This window comes from Papaver somniferum, chromosome 3 (genome assembly GCF_003573695.1).
Source record: "Papaver somniferum cultivar HN1 chromosome 3, ASM357369v1, whole genome shotgun sequence".
Taxonomy (NCBI): Eukaryota; Viridiplantae; Streptophyta; class Magnoliopsida; order Ranunculales; family Papaveraceae; genus Papaver; species Papaver somniferum.
In genome coordinates this window covers 163,061,971-163,084,189 of record NC_039360.1, presented here as the reverse complement: position 1 = coordinate 163,084,189, position 22,219 = coordinate 163,061,971, and the positions used below count along the sequence as shown (strand labels likewise).

Below are 22,219 nucleotides of genomic sequence, written 5' to 3'. Positions count from 1 at the left end.
AAGGGTGGTCGTTGATTGTCGCACGCCTTCGTTTTAGCAGCCGTGAGGGAAGGCCGACATGGTATGGCGCGACAAGGTGGTTGGCATTCCATTGGCACATGTGGCATGACATGCCTTGGCGCGGTTTGGTGTCGCCAAAACTAGGGTTTGGGCCAAAGGTTACCATGCGATGTTTGACGACCTTGGACGGCTAAGATTTGCATCTAAGATGGAAGGGTGGTCGTCGATTGTCGCACGCCTTCGTTTTGGTAGCCGCATAGGGAAGGCCGGCATGGTATGGCGCGGCAAGGAAGTTGGCATGCCATTGGCACATGTGGCATGGCATGCCTTGGCGCGGTTTGGCGTGGCAAAAACTAGAGTATTGGGCCAAAGGTTACGATGCGTTTTTTGGCGACCTTGGACGACTAAAATTTGCATCTAAGATGGAAGGGTGGCCGTTGATCGTTGCACGCCTTCATTTTGGTAGCCGCATAGGTAAGGTCGGCATGGTATGGCGCGGCAAGGTAGTTGGCATGACATTGGCACATGTGGCATGGCATTCCTTGGAGCGGTTTGGCGTGGACAAAATTAGGGTTTTGGGCCAAAGGTTACCATGCGTTGTTTGGCGACCTTGGACGACTAAGATTTTCATCTAAAAGTGAAGGGTGGTCATTAATCGTCGCACGCCTTCGTTTTGGTAGCCGCATATGGAAGGCCGACATGGTATGGCGCGGAAAGGTGGCTGGAATGCCATTGGCACATGTGGCATGAAATTCCTTGGCGCGGTTTGGCGTAGGCAAAACTAGGGTTTTCGGCCAAAGGTCAACATGCTTTGTTTGGAGACCTTGGACGACTATATTTTTGTTAGATGGATTATCGTTTTGGTACCAGCTTCTGAATCTTAGATTATCGTATGAAATGGGACGCGGTGAGCAGTCCCCGGTTATATTTTTGTTAGATTCGATGGCACGGCCGAATATGTGAATATATCTTTGTGGGATGCACATGGACGAAATATTCTGGATAGAGGGAACTAGGAATGAAAAAGTTATGTTTTTTATCGTGGTTCCGTCTTTTTTCTTCAAGAAAATGTTTCAGCCGCGTCTCTGGAGTTATCTCATGAGTCTTTGATTGTCATCGGGATGGACTGCGATGAGCAGTCCCCAGTCGCATTTTTCTTTAGTTTCTGAAGTTGTTTTCCTCTGAGCAGGCTTGGGATCCTCTGGGGCCTCGTAAAGTGTTGAAGGCGTCTTCTAGACAGAGAGGTGATGATAATCTTGTACTACACCCTTGAAGAGTAGATGACCTTGTTGTGGCTATGGCCTTTTGGTTGACTGTGTCTTCTGAGATTTGACAGTGAAGGGATTCCGTGTATATCCTCAGTCCCCAAGTATGGTTTACATGTTTTCATCATTGTAGCGATTGCTGCTGTGGTGCAACTATGGATGGTATCAACAAATGATTGACAACAGTTCTTGGTAGCAGATGTAATCAGAAGAGGCTACATTGTCATGGTAACAAAGTAGGTTGAATGGAATTGCATGGGCATCCATGGAAGTAAAAGGATTGGCTGGATGCGTGAGCAAGAAAATTGTCCATGATCATGAGTTTTGGAAGGATGGATCAAAAGGCGTCCATTACTACGAAGATTGGCTGGCTGCGATCATGATCCTCGATATGGGGAGCGTGGTGGTACGACCCTTTTGCAGGAAGGAGTGACGGCCATGGTACGATCCTTGGAAGGAGGAAGCGGCGTTGAAGCAGCTTCGGCTCTTGGAGATGATGTTGAAACTTAAGAAGCCAAACGCTGCTTCGGATCCTAGTGCATCTTTTGGAGCTAATGCTGAAGCGGAGCGGCTGCTGGAGCGAACGTTCAAGCGGAGCGGCTGCTGAAGCGAACGTTGAAGCGGAGCTACTGTTGGAGGACGTTAAAGAAGAGAGTCTTCGTCAATCAGTATGCCGTCATAATGGACACCCTTCAAGCGAACAATGGCTAGGAGTCCCCAGTTCAATCTATCGTGCTTTCCAAGAGAGGTAGGGGTTTGGGAACGGATTCCTAGCTGGAAAAAGCTGCTTTCCTGACGCAGCGCGGTTGAGGGATGGAAATATGTCTTGACGTTGCGCCTTGGGAAAATATAGAATCTCACATAAATGTTTTATCATATACTGCACAATTTTGTGGGCGAAGTCCCCAGAAATCATGCATTTCCTGACACGAAGAGAGTTTTTGTGAACTCAGGGGGATTCCTGATTTTCCTTGCCTCGATTTTGAAGAAGTCGTTCTTGATCTCTACGTGTGATGAAATTGGATTGTTGGTTCCCTTCCACTGGGCGTTCAAGAGCAACGCTGGAAGGATGCAAGCTGCTGGTGCTGGGAAGATGCAAGTTGTTAGCGCTGGAAGGAATGCAAGTTGCTGGAGCTGGAAAGATGCAAGCTGTTAGCGCTGGATTGGCGTGGAAGCTGTCTTGGCAAGGCGCTGGCTAGGCACGGTGCTGGTTTGGCGTGGGTGCTGGCCTGGCATGGGCGCTGGCTTGGCGTGGACTCTGGTTTTGCACGGCGTCGGCTTGTCATGGTGCGGTAGCAATAAGGTGGGCAAGCATATTCCAGGTATGTACTCCAGCGTTTCTCTTTCAGTTTGTTTTCTTGTTTTTCTTGTGTTGGTGCAAATCCTAGCCATAGGTATGCCTTCCATAAATTTGTAGAAACGGTGTTCTTCTTTTCGAATATCATCGTAGTAGCGTCGGTTACCTCATGAATAGTGACTGGTAATCGTTATTATGAAAAGTAGGTTCGTACGGGTAGGTGAATGATTCCACGAAGAACTGGGCGTCAGAGTTTCTCTGAGATCAAAAAGTTGCAGGCCAAGGTGACCGAAGGTCCTTCTGCGGACGTGGTCAAACAACAAGAAGCGGAGGTTGAAAGGCTATCCAAAGAGTTGGAGCTGAAACAGGCGGTCCTCCGAATGATGAAGTACGCCTTCTTCGAGAAGAGCAAAACACCGTTGAATGGCTTCCTTTGAATGCAATTATGTCTTCTAAAATTCTTCTGCTTCGTTTTTGTTTTTTTTGAAAGGCAAATGAAACACCTGTTTTATGGTTTTGATTTTCTGTATTTTTTGGTTGATAGACAAGTGTTACCTATGAGGGTTTTGGATTATTATTCGGGATTAACTGTTTTAGGATGATGTCATTTTTGGTTATGATTGTAATTGACACAAACATCCCAGGGAAGACATGGAACCGTGAACGTTGCTTGTCGGTAGATGACATGGGATGAAACATAACATGGCTATCGGTTTTATCATTCCCGTGAAAACTTGAAATAGTAAACCATGTATTTTGTCTAGGCAATACTTACTCGGTTTTTTGGATTTGCTAACGAAAAATGAGTCAGGTGCAAGTCCGAGTTTTGTGAGAAGCACAGCGATTGTGGAAAGTTCCAGTCGTCCCTGAGTCACTTGATAATCGAGTCGTCGATCCTTGGGCGGATCGTTTGCTTTTAACCTCTGGGAAGTCCCCAGTCGCCCCTTGTCGTGTCATGATTGGTAAGATCGTATCGGGTCGTCTGGTATCTGAGTCATTGATCCCTGAGCGGATCGTTTTCCTCTACCGTCCTGACGTCTGGGTCAAAGTATCAGATCGAGGATTGAAATTTGACTTTGTAACCGAAAGACCAATCTTCCACTGTGGTCGCCAATTTTTTGAGGGTGAAAACGGTTTCTGGTGATTTTGGTAATTTCGGGTGTGTGGGTGAGAAACAAAATTAAAACCTAAACAATGTACTAGAAGGGAGTACTTTAGATTCGATAGATTAATCTGTACAAATCTGGCCTAAACCAAGAAATGGACGTTCCAGACTTGCTTCGGTCACAAAGTGAATGAGAAGGGTTGGTTTTGGGGAGGGAAGCGAAGAGAGTGTCGAGACCAAAATAGTTGATTCTGGAAGAGTAGTTGCTTTCCGATTTGTATCAAAAAGTGGGAAGCTAACAGATGGGAAAGCTAGCAAATGTTTTTTGAGTGTTGTATGCTCCCGACCAGAACTTGTTGTTCGGTGGAAATAAGTAAGACCTATTTATACAAGTCGAAGTGAAACGTACTCTGGTCTCATTAAGAAATGGAAAACGGGTGAGTTTGGAGACCTTGGACGGCTAAGATTTGCATCTAATATGGAAGGGTGGTCGTCGATCGTCGCATGCCTTCGTTTTGTAGCCGCATATGGAAGGACGGCATGGTATGGCGAGGCAAGGAGGTTGGCATGCCATTGGAACATGTGGCATGGCATGCCTTGGCGCGGTTTGGCGTGGCCAAAACTAAGGTTTTGGGCCAAAGGTTACCATGTGTTGTTTGGAAATCTTGGACGGCTAAGATTTGCATCTAAGATGGAAGGATGGCCGTTGATCGCCGCACGCCTTCGTTTGGGTAGCCTCATCGGGAAGGCCTGCATGGTATGGCGCGGCAAGGTGGTTGGCATGTCATTGGCACATGTGGTATGGCCTGCCTTAGCGTGGCCAAAATTAGGATTTTGGGCCAAAGGTTACCATGCGTTGTTTGGCGACCTTGGACGGCTAATATTTTCATCTAAGCTGGAAGGGTGGTCGTTGATCGTCGCATGCCTTCGTTTTGGTAGCCGCGTAGGGAAGGGCGGCATGATATGGCGCGGCAAGGTGGTTGGCATGCCATTGGCACATGTGGAATGACATTCCTTGGCGCGGTTTGGCGTGGCCCAAACTATGGTTTTGGGCCAAAAGTCACCATGCGTTTTTTGGCGACCTTGGACGGCTAAAATTTGCATCTAAGATGGAAGGGTGGCCGTTGATCGTCGCACGCCTTCGTTTTGGTAGCCACATAGGGAATGCCGGCATGGTATGGCGCGGCAAGGAGGTTCTCATGCCATTGGCAGATGTAGCATGGCACGCTTTGGCGAGGTTTGGCGTGGCCAAAACTAGGGTTTTCGGCCAAAGGTTACCATGCATTGGTTGGCGAGCTTGGACGACTAAGATTTGCATCTAGGATGGAAGGGTGGCCGTTGATCGTCGCACGCCTTTATTTTGGTAGCCGCATAAGGAAGGCCGGCATGCCTTGGCGCGGAGGTGCGGCTGGCACGTCGTTCCGTTGGCGCAGTGGTGCGGCTGGCATGGTTTGCATTCCTTGGGGCGGAGGTGACGATGGCATGGTTGGCATGCCCTTGCGCGGAGGTGCGGCTAGCACGACATGCCATTGGCGCAGTGGTGTGGCTGTCATGGTTGGCATGCCTTGGCGCGGAGATGTGGCTGGCATGGTTTTCATTGGCATAGTGGTGCGGCTGGTATGGTTGGCATGACTTGGCGCGGATGTGCGGCTGGCACGTCGTGCCATTTGCGCAGTGGTGCGGCTGGCATGGTTGGTATTCCTTGGCGCGGAGGTGCGGCTGGCACGGCATGCTATTGGCGCATTGGTGCGGAGGTGCTGCTGGCACGTCATGCCATTGGCGCAGTGGTGCGGCTGGCATGGTTGGCGTGCCTTGGCGCGATAGAATGAGAGTTAGGGTTTGACATAGATGATATCAGTCAACGTTAAGGGTTCTGCTGTGGAACATGATCCATGTAAAAAAAGGTACCCCGGTAATTCTTACGTAGGCATGCTGATTGATTCAATAAATGTGGTAATGGTCATAGTGACGTCATGTCAGATGTACAGTTTTACGATTTTGACCCTAAGCTAAAAACCACCATCAACAACCGTGCATACTACCTACCTTCCAGTACGCAGGAACTGAAAGAAAGCGTCATCGACTGCAATAAGGCATTGTTTTCTATAACTGGCCTGCATACTACAATTCATCAGGTATTTTTGTAAGATCATTATGCTCTATCACGGTTTTCACCAGTATGTATTTTTGTAACGAAGGAATCTGCTATGAAATCTCTATTTGACCAGTATGTGTACTTATAGAAGTCGATACATACTCCCGGACAGAGCTGACATGATCTGTGCATATGCATTTGATCTTCTCAAGTTGAAGGCGATAAAGAAGGTTGTGAGCACATGTGGGTACTAGGCACCTTCTCAACTGCCAAAGATGTTTCTTTTGGCAATGCAATAGTATTTGAGGAGATTTGTTAGGCGAATATGGTTGACTTGTTCCATGTTTTGTATGGGTGTACATATTTTTTCACCTGTATATTTTCAATGAAAAATAAGTCGGCGTATGGGTATGAATGGTGGATTTTATTCATGTTTCATAGAGGTGTACATATTGGTGCACCTGTGTGGTTCTCATAGAAAAGCGGGTTTGTGTGTGTAATTTTCTTGAAAAAGTAGGTTTAAGAGTGGATATGAATGACCAATTTCATGTATGTTTTATAGGTGTGTAAAAAGCGGCGCATATGTGAAAAACTTATGAAAATTTCGTATATGTGCACTTTTTTGTACACATCAAATAATGAAGTGAAAATTATTTTCTTTAATAGTGAAAATTATATAATCATATGGGTACTCTTTTTGTAGCTATCAGAAATAGCTTTACGAATATATAAAGTTCGTGAATTTTGGAACGGTTTGAAAGATAAAACATTTTAAAATTATTTTTACATTATTTATAATTGGTGACATCATCATTAATCACTGTGGACTAAACTGCAAATATTTGGACTAAATTGTAAAAATAAGAGTTATTAGTGTACTTTCCATATTTCAAATAAATTATGGACTAATTTGTACAAATTTGAATGGGTGTAGACTAAGTAGTATATTTAGTTGTGATTTAAGCAAACTGCTGCTCTATACAGTATAATGAAGATGAGTGCAGCGGTGCGGCTCACACAAGGCTCCAGGGCAACGCTGGCATGTGCGATGGATTCAGATGGCAAAGTATCTTCATTGAGTGCTAATTAGTGTATTATGTATGCATGAACTATAACTAACATAAGAATTATTGTTTGCTACTAGTGAATGTTGTTCTTATAATGTTCCCTGAAAGTTTTGCAACATTAAGTCGTGGACTTCCATCTTCAACACAGTAGAATTCAACGACAGGGTATCATGCAAAATCTATCAAGAAGCTTGTTGCATACACATTTAGAACATCTAAGTAATACCATATATAGGTGATATATTTTTACAGGCAGAGTCAGACACCATACTTTTTATTATAGGTTCAAGCATTGCAATTCTGATCCAACAAGAAAGAGTAACCAAGTAATCCAGTGTCAGACACATTTAGAAGCAAACAACTTCAAAACGCTAAGGCAAGAAAGTATATGTCATGTAACAACACAGACGATCGATCAAATACCAGACGCTACGGAGTGAACCATCGATCAAATACCAGACTATATTTGGTCGATAGTTTGGTTTTGATCGGGCGTAATTTAAATCTACGCTAGCCATCAGACGCGAGTTGTGTTTCGAGTCAGGCGTAATCATAATTTACGCTTGGTAGTGAGGCGGAAATAACAGGTTCGTCTGATTCAAACGCAAATTTAATCTACGCCCGATGGGACGTAGTTTACATCTGAGCCTGATATAGGGCGGTACCTATCAATTCTGCCTGAACCAGGAGGTGTAAATCAATTGCACCCGATGGGACGTAATTTTAAATTACATCTGAAATCGGGCGCATTCTTAAGTTACGCCTGATACTATATGGGGCGTAATTTTAAACTACTCCCCGTTCCTCTCCGATTTGAATTTCCGAAATTTGGATTACCTTAGAGTACGGTTGGAAATCTCGTTTCATGTTTTTCCGAATTTTCGAATTTAGTAGAATGTCGTTGGCAAATTTCGAACGTTGGAAGTACGTGCAAACTTACCAAAGTCACGACTCCCGAGATGAGTGAGTGAGTGAGTGAGTGAGTGAGAGTGTACTAGATAAATCTAAATTTAGATCATGATCGACACCACAGCATGATCATGTGAGCGACTGCATAAACGATAACATCATTAATTTTAATATATGTACTTTCTTTTCTCACTATCTTGCTACTGCACTCGCTCATACCATTCATTACAGTCACTCTCCAGCAGTATATCTAAGAAATATACGTCGGATGATTAAAATTTTCTGACATGCAAGGAGTTAGAAAACCTCAATGGGGTTGTTTCCAGGGGCTACCAGGCGGATCTTCCTTCCTACGTCCCACAGAAAATCAGGCGTAGTTTATATTCATGCTCCACTTCCATCAGGCGTAGCGCTTTAATTGCGTCCCACCATGCGTATTTATTAATTGCGCCCATTCAGGCGTAGTATCAAGTTACGTCTCTCGGTCGGGCGGTTTTATATATTATGCCCCGTACCAAACGTAATTCTTGGCTACGCCGGACTTCAGGCGTAAATTAAAGTTACGTCCCAACCAAGCGGATTTTATACCTACCCATATCAGACAAACTTTTATATTTCCGCTCCACCAAATTTATTCATGCACGGTAACGTCTCATCACTGACTAAATCCAAATTTAATCGTTGGATTTACTTTTTGATCTTTGGGTTTGATCGCACCATTGCGGTTGCTCTTAGGAGTAGTATAATAACACCGAGGGAAGATAGTGGTGAGGACCATTTTAAGAAGAAGACCTTGTTGCTTGGAAAAATCAACAATCTTATCAGGTTCAACTGGAATATACTAACCATACCATTGTCTTTATTTTCTCTCTCTCAAAGACAAAAGAATCAAGGAGATACTAACCATACCATAGAACTGAAGTCAATGTCCAAATTTTAATTTTAATTATGTATTTTTTTTTTTTGATTGATTGTTGAAGAAAGAAGAAGAAGGAGAAGAAAAGAACCCATCCTGCCTTCTCCTCTTCCACCTCAACTCCCTGAAGAAGAAGAAGAATCAGAATAGAATCTGGTAAGTGGTTTTCTTTACCTACCAAAAACCAAAACAACGTGCTTTCCACATCTCTAATTAAATTGAAAGTAAAGACTGTTACAGTTTTGTTTTTCTTCCAAAATAACAAACAAAATTTCTCATTTTCTAATCAATTAATTAGGGTTCTCTCTTTCTCTCTCTCACAGGTTCAGTTTTGACTTCTATTTGTATTCAATTGATTGGATTCTCACTAGGATTTTGAGATCACCAGCTCTATCCAGGTAAATATCTTTGTTAATTTTGCTTATGAATTCAATCAATTGAACCTAATTCTACCAATACCTAATATATTTGTGAATGAACAAATTAAGCTTCACCAATTTCCCTATCCAATCTTAACCCTGAATTTGACTTTCTGATGATGATTAAGTTTTAATCAATTGCAATATTGTGCTAAGATCATATTCCCTTCTGCTTTTCTCCTTATTTTCTTTTGAGCATTTTTCATTCTTAATGAGTCACATACCGTCCCTGTCACCCTAGATAGTGTTGACTTTAATTGGCTTATACATCTTCTTCTTCTGCTTCCAGTCATTGGGTTGCAATGTTTAATTTTAAGATTAGATAGTGATATAGGATTGGAGGTTAACTCATACATACTAAGCTTTGCGGATTTCACCATATTTTCATACTTGTTTTTTTGTTAATGTAAAGCAGATTTCTGTCAAGGGACTGTACTCTTCCACTGGTGACTGGAGCTTCAAAGTTTTCCTTGATGACACTGTAATTGTTATGCTGGTTCGGAATTGATCACCCAACATTTGCAATATTCATTCTCTGATGCACTGAGTTTTATAATGATATGATGTACAGTGTCATCAGGGTCTGAGTGGATTTGAGATTAATGGATCTACAAGAATAGATACACAGCTTGTTTTCGTGTTTCTTTGAATTTAGCTAGACTTATAGCAAGACAGAAGTTGGATAGAGCAAGTGGATATGGATTTACATTTAAAGCGATGGATGTTGTTTTCTTTGATTGTTTTGGTATCATTACAAGCTTATTCTGTTATAGCCGATCCTGAGAATGAGATTAAACTAAGGACGAGGACTGCTCCTCATAAGAATTTAGGTAGTGTTGTTATAGATGGAACTGGTAGAGAGGATGCCTTTCATAAACCAGAGGTCATGTCTAATGACAAGAGGAAGGTTGGGAGCAGTAAAGTTTCCGTCTCCACGGTGGCATGGCTTACTATGGCAATGGCTGCTGCCACAGGATTGGGTGCTGTTCCCTTCTTTTTTGTGGAGCTTGAGCCACAATGGGCTGGAATATGCAATGGTATGGCTGCCGGGGTAATGTTGGCTGCAAGCTTTGACCTTATCCAGGAAGGGCAGACCCATGGTAGTGGCAGTTGGGTTGTCATTGGGATACTGGCTGGAGGTATTTTCATTCTTCTTTGTAAAAAGGTGATTGCTCTTATCAACCATCATAGTTTCCTTCACCATTTTACAAGTAAAATGATGATGAGACCGTGGCATCTACTGGTTATTGTGATTGATTTGCTAATACCCGTTATACAAATACCATGTTGATTATGTCCTAAGAGTATATATCTTATGTTATGCTGTCCCTTTTTATCATCAGTTTCTTGAGCACCACGGGGAAGTAAGCATGCTGGACATAAAAGGTGCAGATGCTAGAAAGGTTGTTCTTGTAATCGGGATAATGACCCTTCATTCTTTTGGGGAGGGGTCTGGTGTTGGAGTCTCTTTTGCTGGCTCTAAAGGTTTTTCTCAAGGTCTTTTGGTTACTTTAGCTATAGCTGTACATAATATACCAGAAGGATTGGCTGTGAGTATGGTTTTAGCAACAAGAGGGGTTTCTCCTCAGAACGCAATGTTCTGGAGTGTGATCACATCTTTACCTCAGGTATTTATGTAGTTGCTTTCTAACTGAATGGCTTTTGAGCATTTTTTATCAAAAAGAAGTAAATCTAGATTCTTATAGTTGATGCATCTAAATTTGTTTTGAAAAAGTAAGAATTGCTTCTTGCTGCCTTACAACAGGAGACGAAAAATAATTCTTTAGAAATTTGGTAGACATAAGGCGGAAATAAAGGAAAACTCGTATATTAGTATCTTGACAGAATGATTGTGTAGTCTATGCCTACTAAGAAAACTAATAACATCAAAAAAATCAAATTGCTGGATTTTTCCTGTAACACTATTTTTTTTTCCCTTGAAAGCTGATTTTGCTTCTTATCTCCATCAACTTGTCAAACTCATTTGAAATAATGACTGCAGCCCATTGTTGCTGTCCCCTCCTTCATGTGTGCTGAGGCATTTAAACAAATTCTTCCCTTTTGTACGGGCTTCGCTGCTGGGTGCATGATTTGGATGGTCATAGCGGAGGTCCTTCCTGACGGTTTCAAGGTAATTCTATTTATTTGAAAGTAAAGATTAAGAACCTAAATTACTCATATTTCACATAGCCATTGTGAGACCACCAGATATTTAAGTTGTATATTGTTTCATATATGCAATGACTTGCTTGGCAAAAGAAAAGCACGAGTATTTGATAGCCTTGATAAGTAGGTAATGCAATTTACTGTGCCTTCTTGTATTGAACATAGTGAAAAGTAGACACACTTTTTTGTAAGGTATGATTGGTTTATGTCGTTCTTGAATTTATGCTAACTAGTCCCCAGATAGATTAATGCATTCATAACTTTTTGTAGAGAAAAAAAAGTTTTCCATGAACCAAATACACCCAGTATAACTCTGCAGCAGTACCAAAAAATGGAAATTTGTAGTTCTGAAAACTCCAGTTGTCAGCATTACATTCTGATGAAATTTGATTCAGAGATAGCTACATTCTCGTCTGCTGTTGTTGTTGTAATCTTGGGGTTTGAGTCTAACGCATTTTCTGACAAACCACAACTGGGAAGTGTAAAGTAATAAAGTGAACTGACTGATCTTGCTGGATTGTATTGTCACAAGTCTTTATCTTTTTATGTTCCAGGAAGCGTCTCCTTCTCAGGTTGCATCCGCTGCTACACTTTCGGCAGCATTTATGGTAGCACTCGGCACATTGCTTGAGAATATCAGCAACTTAAAGGATGCTTCTGGGTTCTTGGTTTCACTACTCTTTGGTCTTGGTCCATTGATTGGTGGTGTCATTCTTGTAGCTTTTGCACTTGCTTCCAGTCTCCAGCATGCTCTCCTCACTGGTCTGGCTACTGGCATCGCTTTTGTTCTTGCTGCCTGGAGACCCTCGCAGCTCCTTGCATCGTCCAAAGTTGGGTTTTTCCCCATCTTGTTTCTACTTGCAATGGGTTCCTCGTTCTTCCATATTTCAACATCTGGTGTCCTAAAGCTTGCAGCTCGCAAGAAGAATTCAGTGAATGACTTATCTACGTCATTGGGTTTTTCGGTGAGTGCTCTGACCCTGCAGTCATTCTTGGCTTGTGGGGCCGTAGTTTTACATGCTTTGGCAGAGGGGCTGGCTCTTGGTGTTGCTGCACCTAATGCCTATGGGCTCGGCAGGCATATGGTACTACCTGTCTCTCTACATGGGGTCCCTAGAGGTGCTGCCGTTGCCAGTTGTATCTATGGTGCAACCAACAGCTGGCGTGGAGCCCTTGCAGCTGCTGCCCTGACTGGTTTTGCCAGTCCAGCATCGGCAATTGGAGCAATACTTGCAGGGATTGATTACAGCGGGCTTGACTACTGGATGGCACTTGCATGTGGGGCCCTCATTCCCGGTTTTGGCAGCATGTTCAAGAGAGCAGTTAAATTAGACACGAGAAGGAGCAGTTACGGGATGGTGATGGGTTTAGCGTTTGCAAGCTTGTGTCTAGGGTCCACCAGGCTGGTTTGCTTGCGCACGCCTTACTGCAACTCGGCACCAGAAGCTGTCAGGTAAAGGTGGGTACTAACGCAAAGTCTCTTGTTTGTTGTGAGCTTACGGAATGGTTATGTGAAGGGAGGTGAGAGAAAGGATTAGTAAGCATTAGAATTCCTAATCCAGAGCGCGGAAATTGAAGAATTTTTTTGCTAGATCAGATGTGTTCATGTAATTATGTAACAAAAGTGAGAAAGGAAATCCTCATTTGTAACAGTAGTATTTAAGATTTATCAAAATTGAAATGTCGGATAATGAATATTCTTGAGGGTTTATAATGATATAGATGAGAATCATACATTCAGGTAGTTTTACATTTTTGGATGTGTCCAGGTCTGATTCAAAAAAATATGACCTTGAATGTGTAAATGCTGCATTGAAGCATCTTTATTTCACATTATCTTTTTTGCCTGGCCTGATTTGGATCATTTATGTTGATAAAAAATAAACTTCGATAAGAATTGGTGATTGACTGTACATATGAACAAATGTGTAGGCACAAAAGAGTTCACTAAATAGGAGTATAACTATGTAATCTTCGAGTCATTTCGTTACCCAGAGTGGAGATGCTTGTATTTCAAAAAAAATTACCTAGGTGCAATGGTTGGAACGACACCACTGACGAGGTTGCTGCCGGAGATATACTCTGAAGACACATAAAGATCTTGATCCCTATTATTCATTGCCATTGATGATGAAGGTGGTGTCCTGGTGGTCGTCGTCGTCATTGATATTTCTGAATCACATGCAGTGTGGTCTGTCGAAATATCTACGCTGATGTCAGATTGTGGTATCATATGCAAGATGCCGTCCAATTCCTTTACGACCTCTGCCATCGAAGGTCGAGCATCTGTATCTTCTTGACAACATTGCAGGGCCAACCTAACAAACTTCTCAATACATTCAGAAGGATAAGATCCCATTTTTTCATCTATTACCGAGAAGATCATGCCAGAGTTATAGGCCCCATTCACCTTGAAAAGAAAATGAATAATAAATTGCCAAGCTCTAGCAAGCGTTTCAAGTTTCAACCATAGTTTGCTGGTGGATTAAAAACTAAGTTAGAAAGGGGGTTGGAGTAGCACGTACCTCACGAACAATATTTTTACCGTGTTGAATTGGTTGCCTCCCTGTTAAAATCTCTAGAAACACAACTCCAAGGCTATAGACATCACTTTTGTCTGTCAACTTGTGCGTCAAGAAATACTCCGGATCAAGGTAACCCTGAGAAAGATGCAGAATTAAGCTCACTAAATTCTACTATAATACCTACAAAAAAATGCAGCAGCAGCAATAAGTATTCGTTGTATGCTTACAGGAGTGCCCTTTACAACTGTTGATACATGCCCAGGAGTCGTTCCTTCCATATCTGGAACCGGTGCAAGACGTGAAAGTCCAAAGTCAGCAACCTTCCCACTAAATCTGGGGCCGACCAATATGTTGCTGGATTTGACGTCTCGGTGGAATATGGGGGGATCTGCCTCCGTGTGTAGGTAAAGGATACCTTTGGCTGAATCTGTAGCTATTCGCAGTCTCATAGCAAAACTCAATGCTGCCTTTGATTTTGCTTTAGTATCAACAAATTACACCAAAATTAGATAATTAAAAGTCCACCAATAATGGATTAAATAATTCAATGCAGCAAAAAAATGTTTACCAGAAAGGTGATCTCTTAATGTTCCATTTGGCATGAACTCGTAAACCAACATCTGCATTAAAACAGTTAGAACAACATGAGATAAAGCATATCCGCATATGAAAAAGGTCACGTCGGTGCAACATGTCTGGCTGTTGTCTGAGATAGAACAGTTATGCACTACAGCAGTAGTGTAGGAGTAAGTCGGAAATATGTACCTGTTCACTTTCTTCATCGCAGTATCCAATCAAAGAAACTAGATTTCGGTGATGAACCCTTGATAACAGCTCAATTTCGTTTAGAAATTCCTTGTCCCCTTGTAATGACCCCTCCTGTGCACGCTTAATGGCCACAACTGTTCCGTCAGATAGAACACCTCTATATACCTTACCATAGCCTCCTTGACCAACCTGAGTAGAGCTGTCAAAATTGTTTGTAGCTAGAGACATTTCTTCGAAAGTAAACCCTTTGACACCGTCAACCTTGATTGGGATCCTCTTCGACACTGCTCAATTACAGATGAGGTGTTGTTAATTTGAATCACAACATCTAAATCAAACAGTGAGAAAAAGGCTCACACTGATACGTACATAGACGTTTCTTAGATACTGCACGATAATAGGTTTTCATATGTTTTCTCGCAATAAAAATTGAAACCAGTGCAGTCAACGTAGCTGCTCCAGCAATGACTCCTAGTATGATTCCCGCCAACGCACCCTTGCTTAACCCTGAGTTTGATGGTTTTAGGTCCACTGCACCCAAAAGTAGATAGTCAGAACAGAATAAAAAGAGCTTTACTTGCATCGTTTCATTTTAAGCATGTTCATTTTCATTTACATTATGGGTCTTAAAAAGGACTTAGTGAGCATACCATTTTCGTAAAATCCCAGAGTGAAATTCATTAGTTCGTATGGGCCAAAAATGTCACTGTCGTCAATGTTCCAGCCTGTGAACAGACCCCTGATTCGTCGAATCTCACTTTCGTTGAAAATATTGACGAGATTAGGAAACAAGTTCAAATGCATCTTCAGTCGAGGCCCTTTCTCCCATGCAACTGAAAGGACAGATAGCTGATAGAGTTCCAAGCTAAGACCAGATGAAAGATACACATTAAAGGCATCCCTGTATGGAGGGAAATCTGAGAACCCCGGACTTTTCAGACGATATCCAACTTTTAGAGGCACTGCACAAAAACAAGGCACAGGGGCTGCAGTGACTCTTTCGTTGTCTTTAGGACACTCCCCGCAAATAGTTTTGATTGATTGGTCTGGTATATCATTGTCTTCGGTAGGAGACCCGCAGAAATCAACTATGTTGAGTTGGTTGGCAGACATACATACAGGATTTCCTTGAAGCCTGAACATCGAGAATAACTATAAATATGAAGTGCCCAAATCGCAGAAAGACATGAAGTGGCCCTGAGTGATGAAGTGTCTACCTGATGGTGACATTGACAGGGGGGGAAAGAGTGCCGGAAATATCTGAAAGCGAGTTATTTTGGAAATCTCTGCAATACCCATCCAAGACACATGAACAAATCAGCAAAATGTTTATGACTTGCTAAGAAAAAACAAAGTTATTAATCAACTAGCACAGTCTGTACTCTAATAATAAGCTTCAACTTTTCTGCTTATGAAAAGTGTTTGGGTACTTGCAAGGCTAAAATCACACAGAGCAGTATTGATTTCTAAAGGTGGAAGTTTTACAAGATAAGTTTTTCGGTTGCGTTGAAAGTCCTGTTGCTCCAAATGATCGATGAAATGGAACCATTCAAAGAATTATTCTCCAGCGACCTGCAATAGCAAATAAAGGACCATAAAACCCCACACATTCAGATATATGCTAATTACTTGATCCAGAAAAATGATAAGGAAAATGAGAGTAGACTCGAAGCATGCTCACAATCTCTGTAGACGAGGAAGCCCAGAAAAACTGGCAGGAATAATCCCCTCCAGCTGGTTGTTTGATAAATCACTGCGCATAAATTGATCAAAATTGCTCTTCATCAATATAAAATGAAATCTAGTTTTTAGGTAAGCTCGAAAATTCTACTTTAAAGGGAAAACGAAGCCACATGGAAGTAAATGGATGCATTTAGTTAGATTAGGAAAGACAGCTGCACATACATTGTGGTCATATCGTCCGAGAGCCTACTTGAAGGTATTGACCCGTTAAGCTGGTTTGAGCTGAGATCTCTGAAGCGTGAAACGTGTTATCAGCAAAATGCCCATAAATGTAGGAAACAATGGCTAGCCAGGTTGGCTCCTTTATAAATATAATATTACAAAATAATGAAACTCTGAGAAGCTTACAAATACGCGAGCTTTGGTATCCTGCTCATGTCAGGAACCGGTCCTGTCAAGCTGCAGTTTCGAAGACTCCTGATGGACCAAACATAGTTACATGAATATAGCTACTAGTGTAGTGGTTGTCTGTGTACAATCGTTAAAGTTATTTTCTAAACTCTATATAAACATTCCTAGAATGCATTCTTAAAAAATAAAAATTACGTGCAAGTAAGAAAAAACTTCTCACAAGGTATCATCAGGTGCTTAATTCTTAATCTGATTAGCGGAGACTGCTCTCATATGTTACACACAAACACTTCAAATGATCTCTAAAATTTAATGATCAAACTTACATTTTCAACAACTTTTTCATGTTGCTATAAGAATCTGGAATTCCCCCATCGAAGTGGTTGTTATCAAGTTGGCTGCGGGTGAAAATTTTTATGGAGTATATACAAACGTTAGAAACATTAAGGGAGAGAAAACTGAAAGACGGAACTACAGTATGCGCCATATATATACAAGCTAGAGAGGTAGAGAGATCGTACATAATAAGCAGGTTAGGCAGCCTAGAGAACTCTGGTGGTAGAGGCCCTGATAAATTGTTATTGTCAAGCAAGCTGCAGATACTCATTATGTTAACTACAAAGAGAAAGAAAGCCCGGAGTAGAAAACAAATACCAGCAGAGCAATAACTAACACTCACTGGATACAATTGGGCATGTAACTTACAAATGAACAAGACTAGGTAGTGTGGAAAGCTCTGGTGGAATTGATCCACTGATTGAGTTATTGTTCATGTGACTGCAGAAGCAAGAATGCGCAAACGGATTACTTACATAATAGTTACATAAAAAGCAGTTAACTTGACAAATACAGTGTAATTAAACTACTCACAAGTGCTTTGTTTTGGTCAAGTTGGCAAATGACTTAGGCAATGGTCCAGATATGAAGTTCTGGTCTATCTGAATTCTGTCCAAATTTGGAAGATCACCAAGTTCCTCTGGTAAAGAACCTGTCAATCTGTTCCCATTCAAGAGACTCCAATACACATCATATTACAAGTCAGAATACCAATAGCATTAGGATAGCACTCACATAGCATCGACTTGGGTATGATCGAAACAATAATCACCAATGGAAACAACTTACAGCAGCTTCAATGTTTTAATGTTGCCGATTTCCTTGGGTATACTCCCAGTAATTTTATTCCACATGAAATCCCTGTCATTTATAACAAAACACAAATAGAGTGAAAATGTGTAAATTAGCAACAAAAGAACCATGCAACGCCATACATAAGCAACAATTTGCTGGGTGGGTGCATTGGTGGTTTAAACTTACATAATTTCCAAGTAAGAGAATCGACCAAGCTCGGGTGATAAGGTTCCGGTAAGATTCATACTCAGCAATTGCCTACCAAAACCAGATTACAAAACAAAAATCAATTGAGATGTAAATTCAGATTGTAATTGGTACTAGCTACAATTACAATCCAAATAATGAAAGTAGAGAGACAAACAGGCATACAGTTCTCGGACATGTAGATAGCCGTCGATAGGAGAGGAAGTATTGAAGCATAGCACACCAGTCCAATTGGAGGTACATGGGTCTGTCTGCTTACTCCATTTCTTCAAGAAATTCCTTGGATCAGTCAGATTTTCTTTGATTGCTAGTAACGCAGTTACTGTAGACAAATATAACCAATTAAAAACAAAAATGAATTCATTCTTAAAACATCATGGTAAAGCCTGAAAGAGATGAATCAATGAGTAGTTACCTTCGATAGGAGCGGTAATAGGCTGTGCTCCAATAGAAAAGAGAGTAGTCAACAGCAACACCACCACCATCACCAGAGAGGTAGTACTAGTATTGTTCTTATAATAACAATCAGCAGCTGCAGACTGAGACACCAATCCAAAACACCAATTGATCTTCATTTTCTTCTCTATCATCTCAACCTCTTCTGGTCTGGTCTGTTATGTTACGTTTTGATTCCAAAACCCAAAATCTTTCCTAAATTAAAAGAAGAAGAAGGAAGAAGAAATTGCAGTATTTATTTGAGAGAGAGAGAGAGACAAAATGAATTTTGATTGGAAGAGTGTATTATTAATAAATATATTGTTTCACTTTCAACCCCATCCCTCTTTCTTTCCTACCTTCCTTGTACTTGTGAGACCAAGTCTCATGAAGAAGATCATCATCATCTCAAAATCATCAAAGGTTTTATTAATTTAGAATTGACATTTGCAGCACTAATTTTCTTGAGGGTAATTAGTGGGGTAATTGACTAATGCTCTGTATCTAAATCTAGAGCAACAACATTAGTTGTTGGAGATGGATTGATTTAGTAGTTGTTAGATGGAAAACCATTTATTTATTTATTGTGAAAAGGAGTGGAAATTCAAAGCATACGGGAAAGGAAACTAATTCCTGCTGCTGACTTTACTGCTTCTTTCAGCTTTTACTGTTTAGATGATGATGAGGTGGTGGTGGAAAAAGGTGCCTCCTTTTAATTTAAAACAGTTGATTAGTTCAGCTGTTCTAGAGATAAACATAAAATTAAAATGGAACGCTTCATCTGATCATGGTGTTTTTGGAGATCGAAGACCATAAGTCCACAATAGTTTGTAGATTTAGTGGTCATGTTGGTCTGTTTTTACTAGTTCTAGAGTTATGGCCAGTTAGAATTAGGCACATATTTAACTTCCATGACTATCATTTCTTTGTTTTTCTCACGAGGTTGCGGTGAATAAAAGATATGCTTATATAACTGCTAATTTGATGAAGCCAAGTACGTACGTTCGGGACAATCACTAGTTGCCAACTTTGGAGAATAAAATACATTCATTCCACACCCAAAACAATTTTAATATGTTTATTTTAATCTTTAAGACTTTCTAGAAACAAAAATGTGACAACCTTAATTTAAAGATAAGGCCAAGTATCAAAAATGTTTCTTCATGGAATTAAGTGTTTGGTCCTCACCTCAATCTTTTGGTTTTGAGTTTAAAGTCCATTTAAAAATTCTTTAACCTATCGTATTAAAATGACACTTAAAAAAAGAGGGTCGTATGAATAAAGATGTTAAATGATGTTAAAGTTTGACATAAACTAAGTTTTTGAGGAGTATAATTGTCAAACCAGCTTCAATATAACATATCTCACAGACCATACGTAGGAATTTGACAAATTTTATATATTTAGAAAGGTTTTTGAAAGACCAATCCAACGAGCGTAAATACATATATCAAATTGTTCTTATTTATAGAAATCTGTATTCCTTAAATGATTTTTATTTTATTTTCTTATTTGTGTGTAGATATTATCCATAGAATTTTTTTAAGTACAAATATTATTCAAAGTATTTTTTTTTAGTGTGCAGATATTATCCACGACTTTTTTTGGTGTGTAGCTATTGTCCACAATGTTTTTCTAGTGTGCAGCTATTCTCCACAATGTTAATTATAACCTTTCATAATGGTTTATACTATAATATGTACATTAAGTAAGTTTATAAAACCGTTTTTTAAAGATGAACAAACACATTGATATGAAGTTGTGTAGAAAATATCCACGACTAGAATCCGTGCAGGAAATATGCACAGCTAGAATGTGTGCAAGAAATATTCACAATTATTTCAGGGCCAAGAGAATAATTTGCATAATTATTTCTATGAGCCGAAGGCCAAAAGAGTAAGACGCATATTTTCTAGGATCATAAAAATAGTTAACCTTTTTTTTTTGTCATAGTTGTAGAAATTGATATAGTTTTCTGCCCGGATCTTGATTTTGTTAGGATTTGGACAGAGTAGTTTAGGATTTGTATATGTATATATATCTTAATAAATAAAAGTGGATGGCAAACTATTGTAATCCAGATTTCCAATACACCGTTCTGGTGGTTTATCGTAGACTTATAGGCGTATTTTGGTGGTGTTGCTTTATCATCGTTCACTTTATCAAGGGTGATATATTTCAACAACTTATTGATCAGTTCTTCTGGAAACAAGATGAACAAACATCGAAATCGATCAGAATAATCTGCACATATCACTTTCTCTTTATGGAAGCATCTAAGTTCTACGGTGAACATCAACTGCAATGGTTTCGAACCATTGATGATCAAACAAAAGGGGTGAATCTCATTAAAATTGCACTTAATTTCTTGTCGAATTATGTATATTTAGTCAATTTTTCATTATTCGTATCTTTAAGTTTCGAATCATGTAATCATTGTACTCTTCTTTTTAATCTGTTCATTGATGTAAGCGGTGCTATTGTTAGCAATTTCATATTGATGAAACTATTGTTAGCAATTTCATATTAATGAAAATTTGAGGTATCATCCTCTTCCATCAAAAAAAAAAATTGTAACTGATATATTTTTTTTTATACCACGACGAGGTTACCACTAAACTCTCTACATGGGAACGATGAATTTTTAGGGGCATGCGGTGGGAGAGTAATATCTAACATTTTCTGAGATAATTTTTAGGTTACCACAACTGCATGCGTAACCATGCCGTTTTTTTTGTGTAACTTCTGGGTTTATCAGTTTTAGAAATTATGGTATCTCCACCGTTTTTTGTCCTATTTGTAACCGTTTGCCCCTACCCTACCTCATAATTTCTAAAATCACTAAATAGTCCTTATTCTTCTGTATATTTTGTGTTCAAGTGATTGGTCCCTTTGTTTTATGTTTAAAATTTTTAGCCCACCCACACATCTATAAAAAAAATTCTTGCCTCCGAGAATTTTTTTTTTTTTTTTTTTTTTGAAAATAAGATATATATTAATGGGCCTCTGTTAATCGACGGATTCAGTCTCTACGGAGACATACTCGCAAGGAGTTATTTGTTCTTCCAATGATTGAATTTCTTGGATTAACATCAGCAGAAAAGACTACAGATCGTTATTGCTATTACATATATCATAGGCTTTGACAGTGTCAAAAGCGATTGCGGAAATTAAAAAACTGGGAGCTTACATATTTCAGGAAGTTGTATTAATTGAGCTTCTTCCTTTCTTTGCTAACAAGTATGCCACCTTGTTTGCTCTCCTGTCAACATACTGAAGACCTAAAAAGAAAACTAGTTGATCTGCTAAGGATTTAACTTCTTCTAATATTGCTAGAAATTCACATTGAACAGATGAATCCTTTCCCTTGAGACATCGAATGGAATCCAGATTATCCCATTATATCACCAGATTTTGTATGTTGTTTATGTTGGCCCATTGAGTTGCTCTTAGAAGAGCTACAACTCTGTCTCTTCAGCTGAGAAGGTCCTATGCAGCTTCCCATTTCTGCCGCATGAAATGTTCATGTCCAATTACGAAGTATAAAACCAAAACCTACATTAGTAGTTGGTAAGCTTTTAAGAGTGTAAAATAAGAGCAAGAAAGAAGCCTACTTGTTATACCTGCAAGTGCACAAGGTCAGTTGTAGTAGATGTGTGCAAGTCAGGTTCGAACCACATAGACTAGGTGTGTGTGATTTGAAGGTTTCCTAGCTAAGCTAGATCTCTAAGTGTAGCAGTGGCAGTGAGCTAATGAAACAAAGGCAATGAGCCTAAGGCAGTGAAGCAGTGAGGGAAAGAAACAGTGACTTTAGGCTTAA

At 40.3% G+C, this 22,219-nt stretch overlaps 2 protein-coding genes across 2 annotated transcripts; one reads left to right on the top strand and one right to left on the bottom strand.

Annotated features, from left to right (window-relative positions):
* The first annotated feature begins 8,548 nt into the window (after positions 1 to 8,548).
* Positions 8,549 to 12,983, top strand: LOC113357908 (putative zinc transporter At3g08650). Its single transcript, XM_026601408.1, has 6 exons — positions 8,549 to 8,810; positions 8,978 to 9,052; positions 9,489 to 10,238; positions 10,417 to 10,701; positions 11,076 to 11,204; positions 11,794 to 12,983. Exons 3-6 carry the CDS (start codon positions 9,771 to 9,773, stop codon positions 12,694 to 12,696), a joined length of 1,785 nt encoding a protein of 594 aa, XP_026457193.1. The 5' UTR covers positions 8,549 to 8,810; positions 8,978 to 9,052; positions 9,489 to 9,770; the 3' UTR covers positions 12,697 to 12,983.
* On the bottom strand, positions 12,930 to 19,078 carry LOC113357907 (probable LRR receptor-like serine/threonine-protein kinase At1g06840). The gene is made up of 20 exons (XM_026601407.1): positions 18,380 to 19,078; positions 18,130 to 18,286; positions 17,944 to 18,015; positions 17,752 to 17,823; positions 17,497 to 17,640; positions 17,332 to 17,403; positions 17,148 to 17,219; positions 16,953 to 17,024; positions 16,624 to 16,692; positions 16,438 to 16,506; positions 16,214 to 16,285; positions 16,018 to 16,104; positions 15,750 to 15,818; positions 15,183 to 15,667; positions 14,902 to 15,063; positions 14,530 to 14,816; positions 14,333 to 14,384; positions 13,992 to 14,242; positions 13,765 to 13,899; positions 12,930 to 13,649 (listed from the first exon to the last, which is right to left on the bottom strand). Exons 1-20 carry the CDS (start codon positions 18,552 to 18,554, stop codon positions 13,263 to 13,265), a joined length of 2,961 nt encoding a protein of 986 aa, XP_026457192.1. The 5' UTR covers positions 18,555 to 19,078; the 3' UTR covers positions 12,930 to 13,262.
* Between the last annotated feature and the right edge of the window lie 3,141 nt (positions 19,079 to 22,219).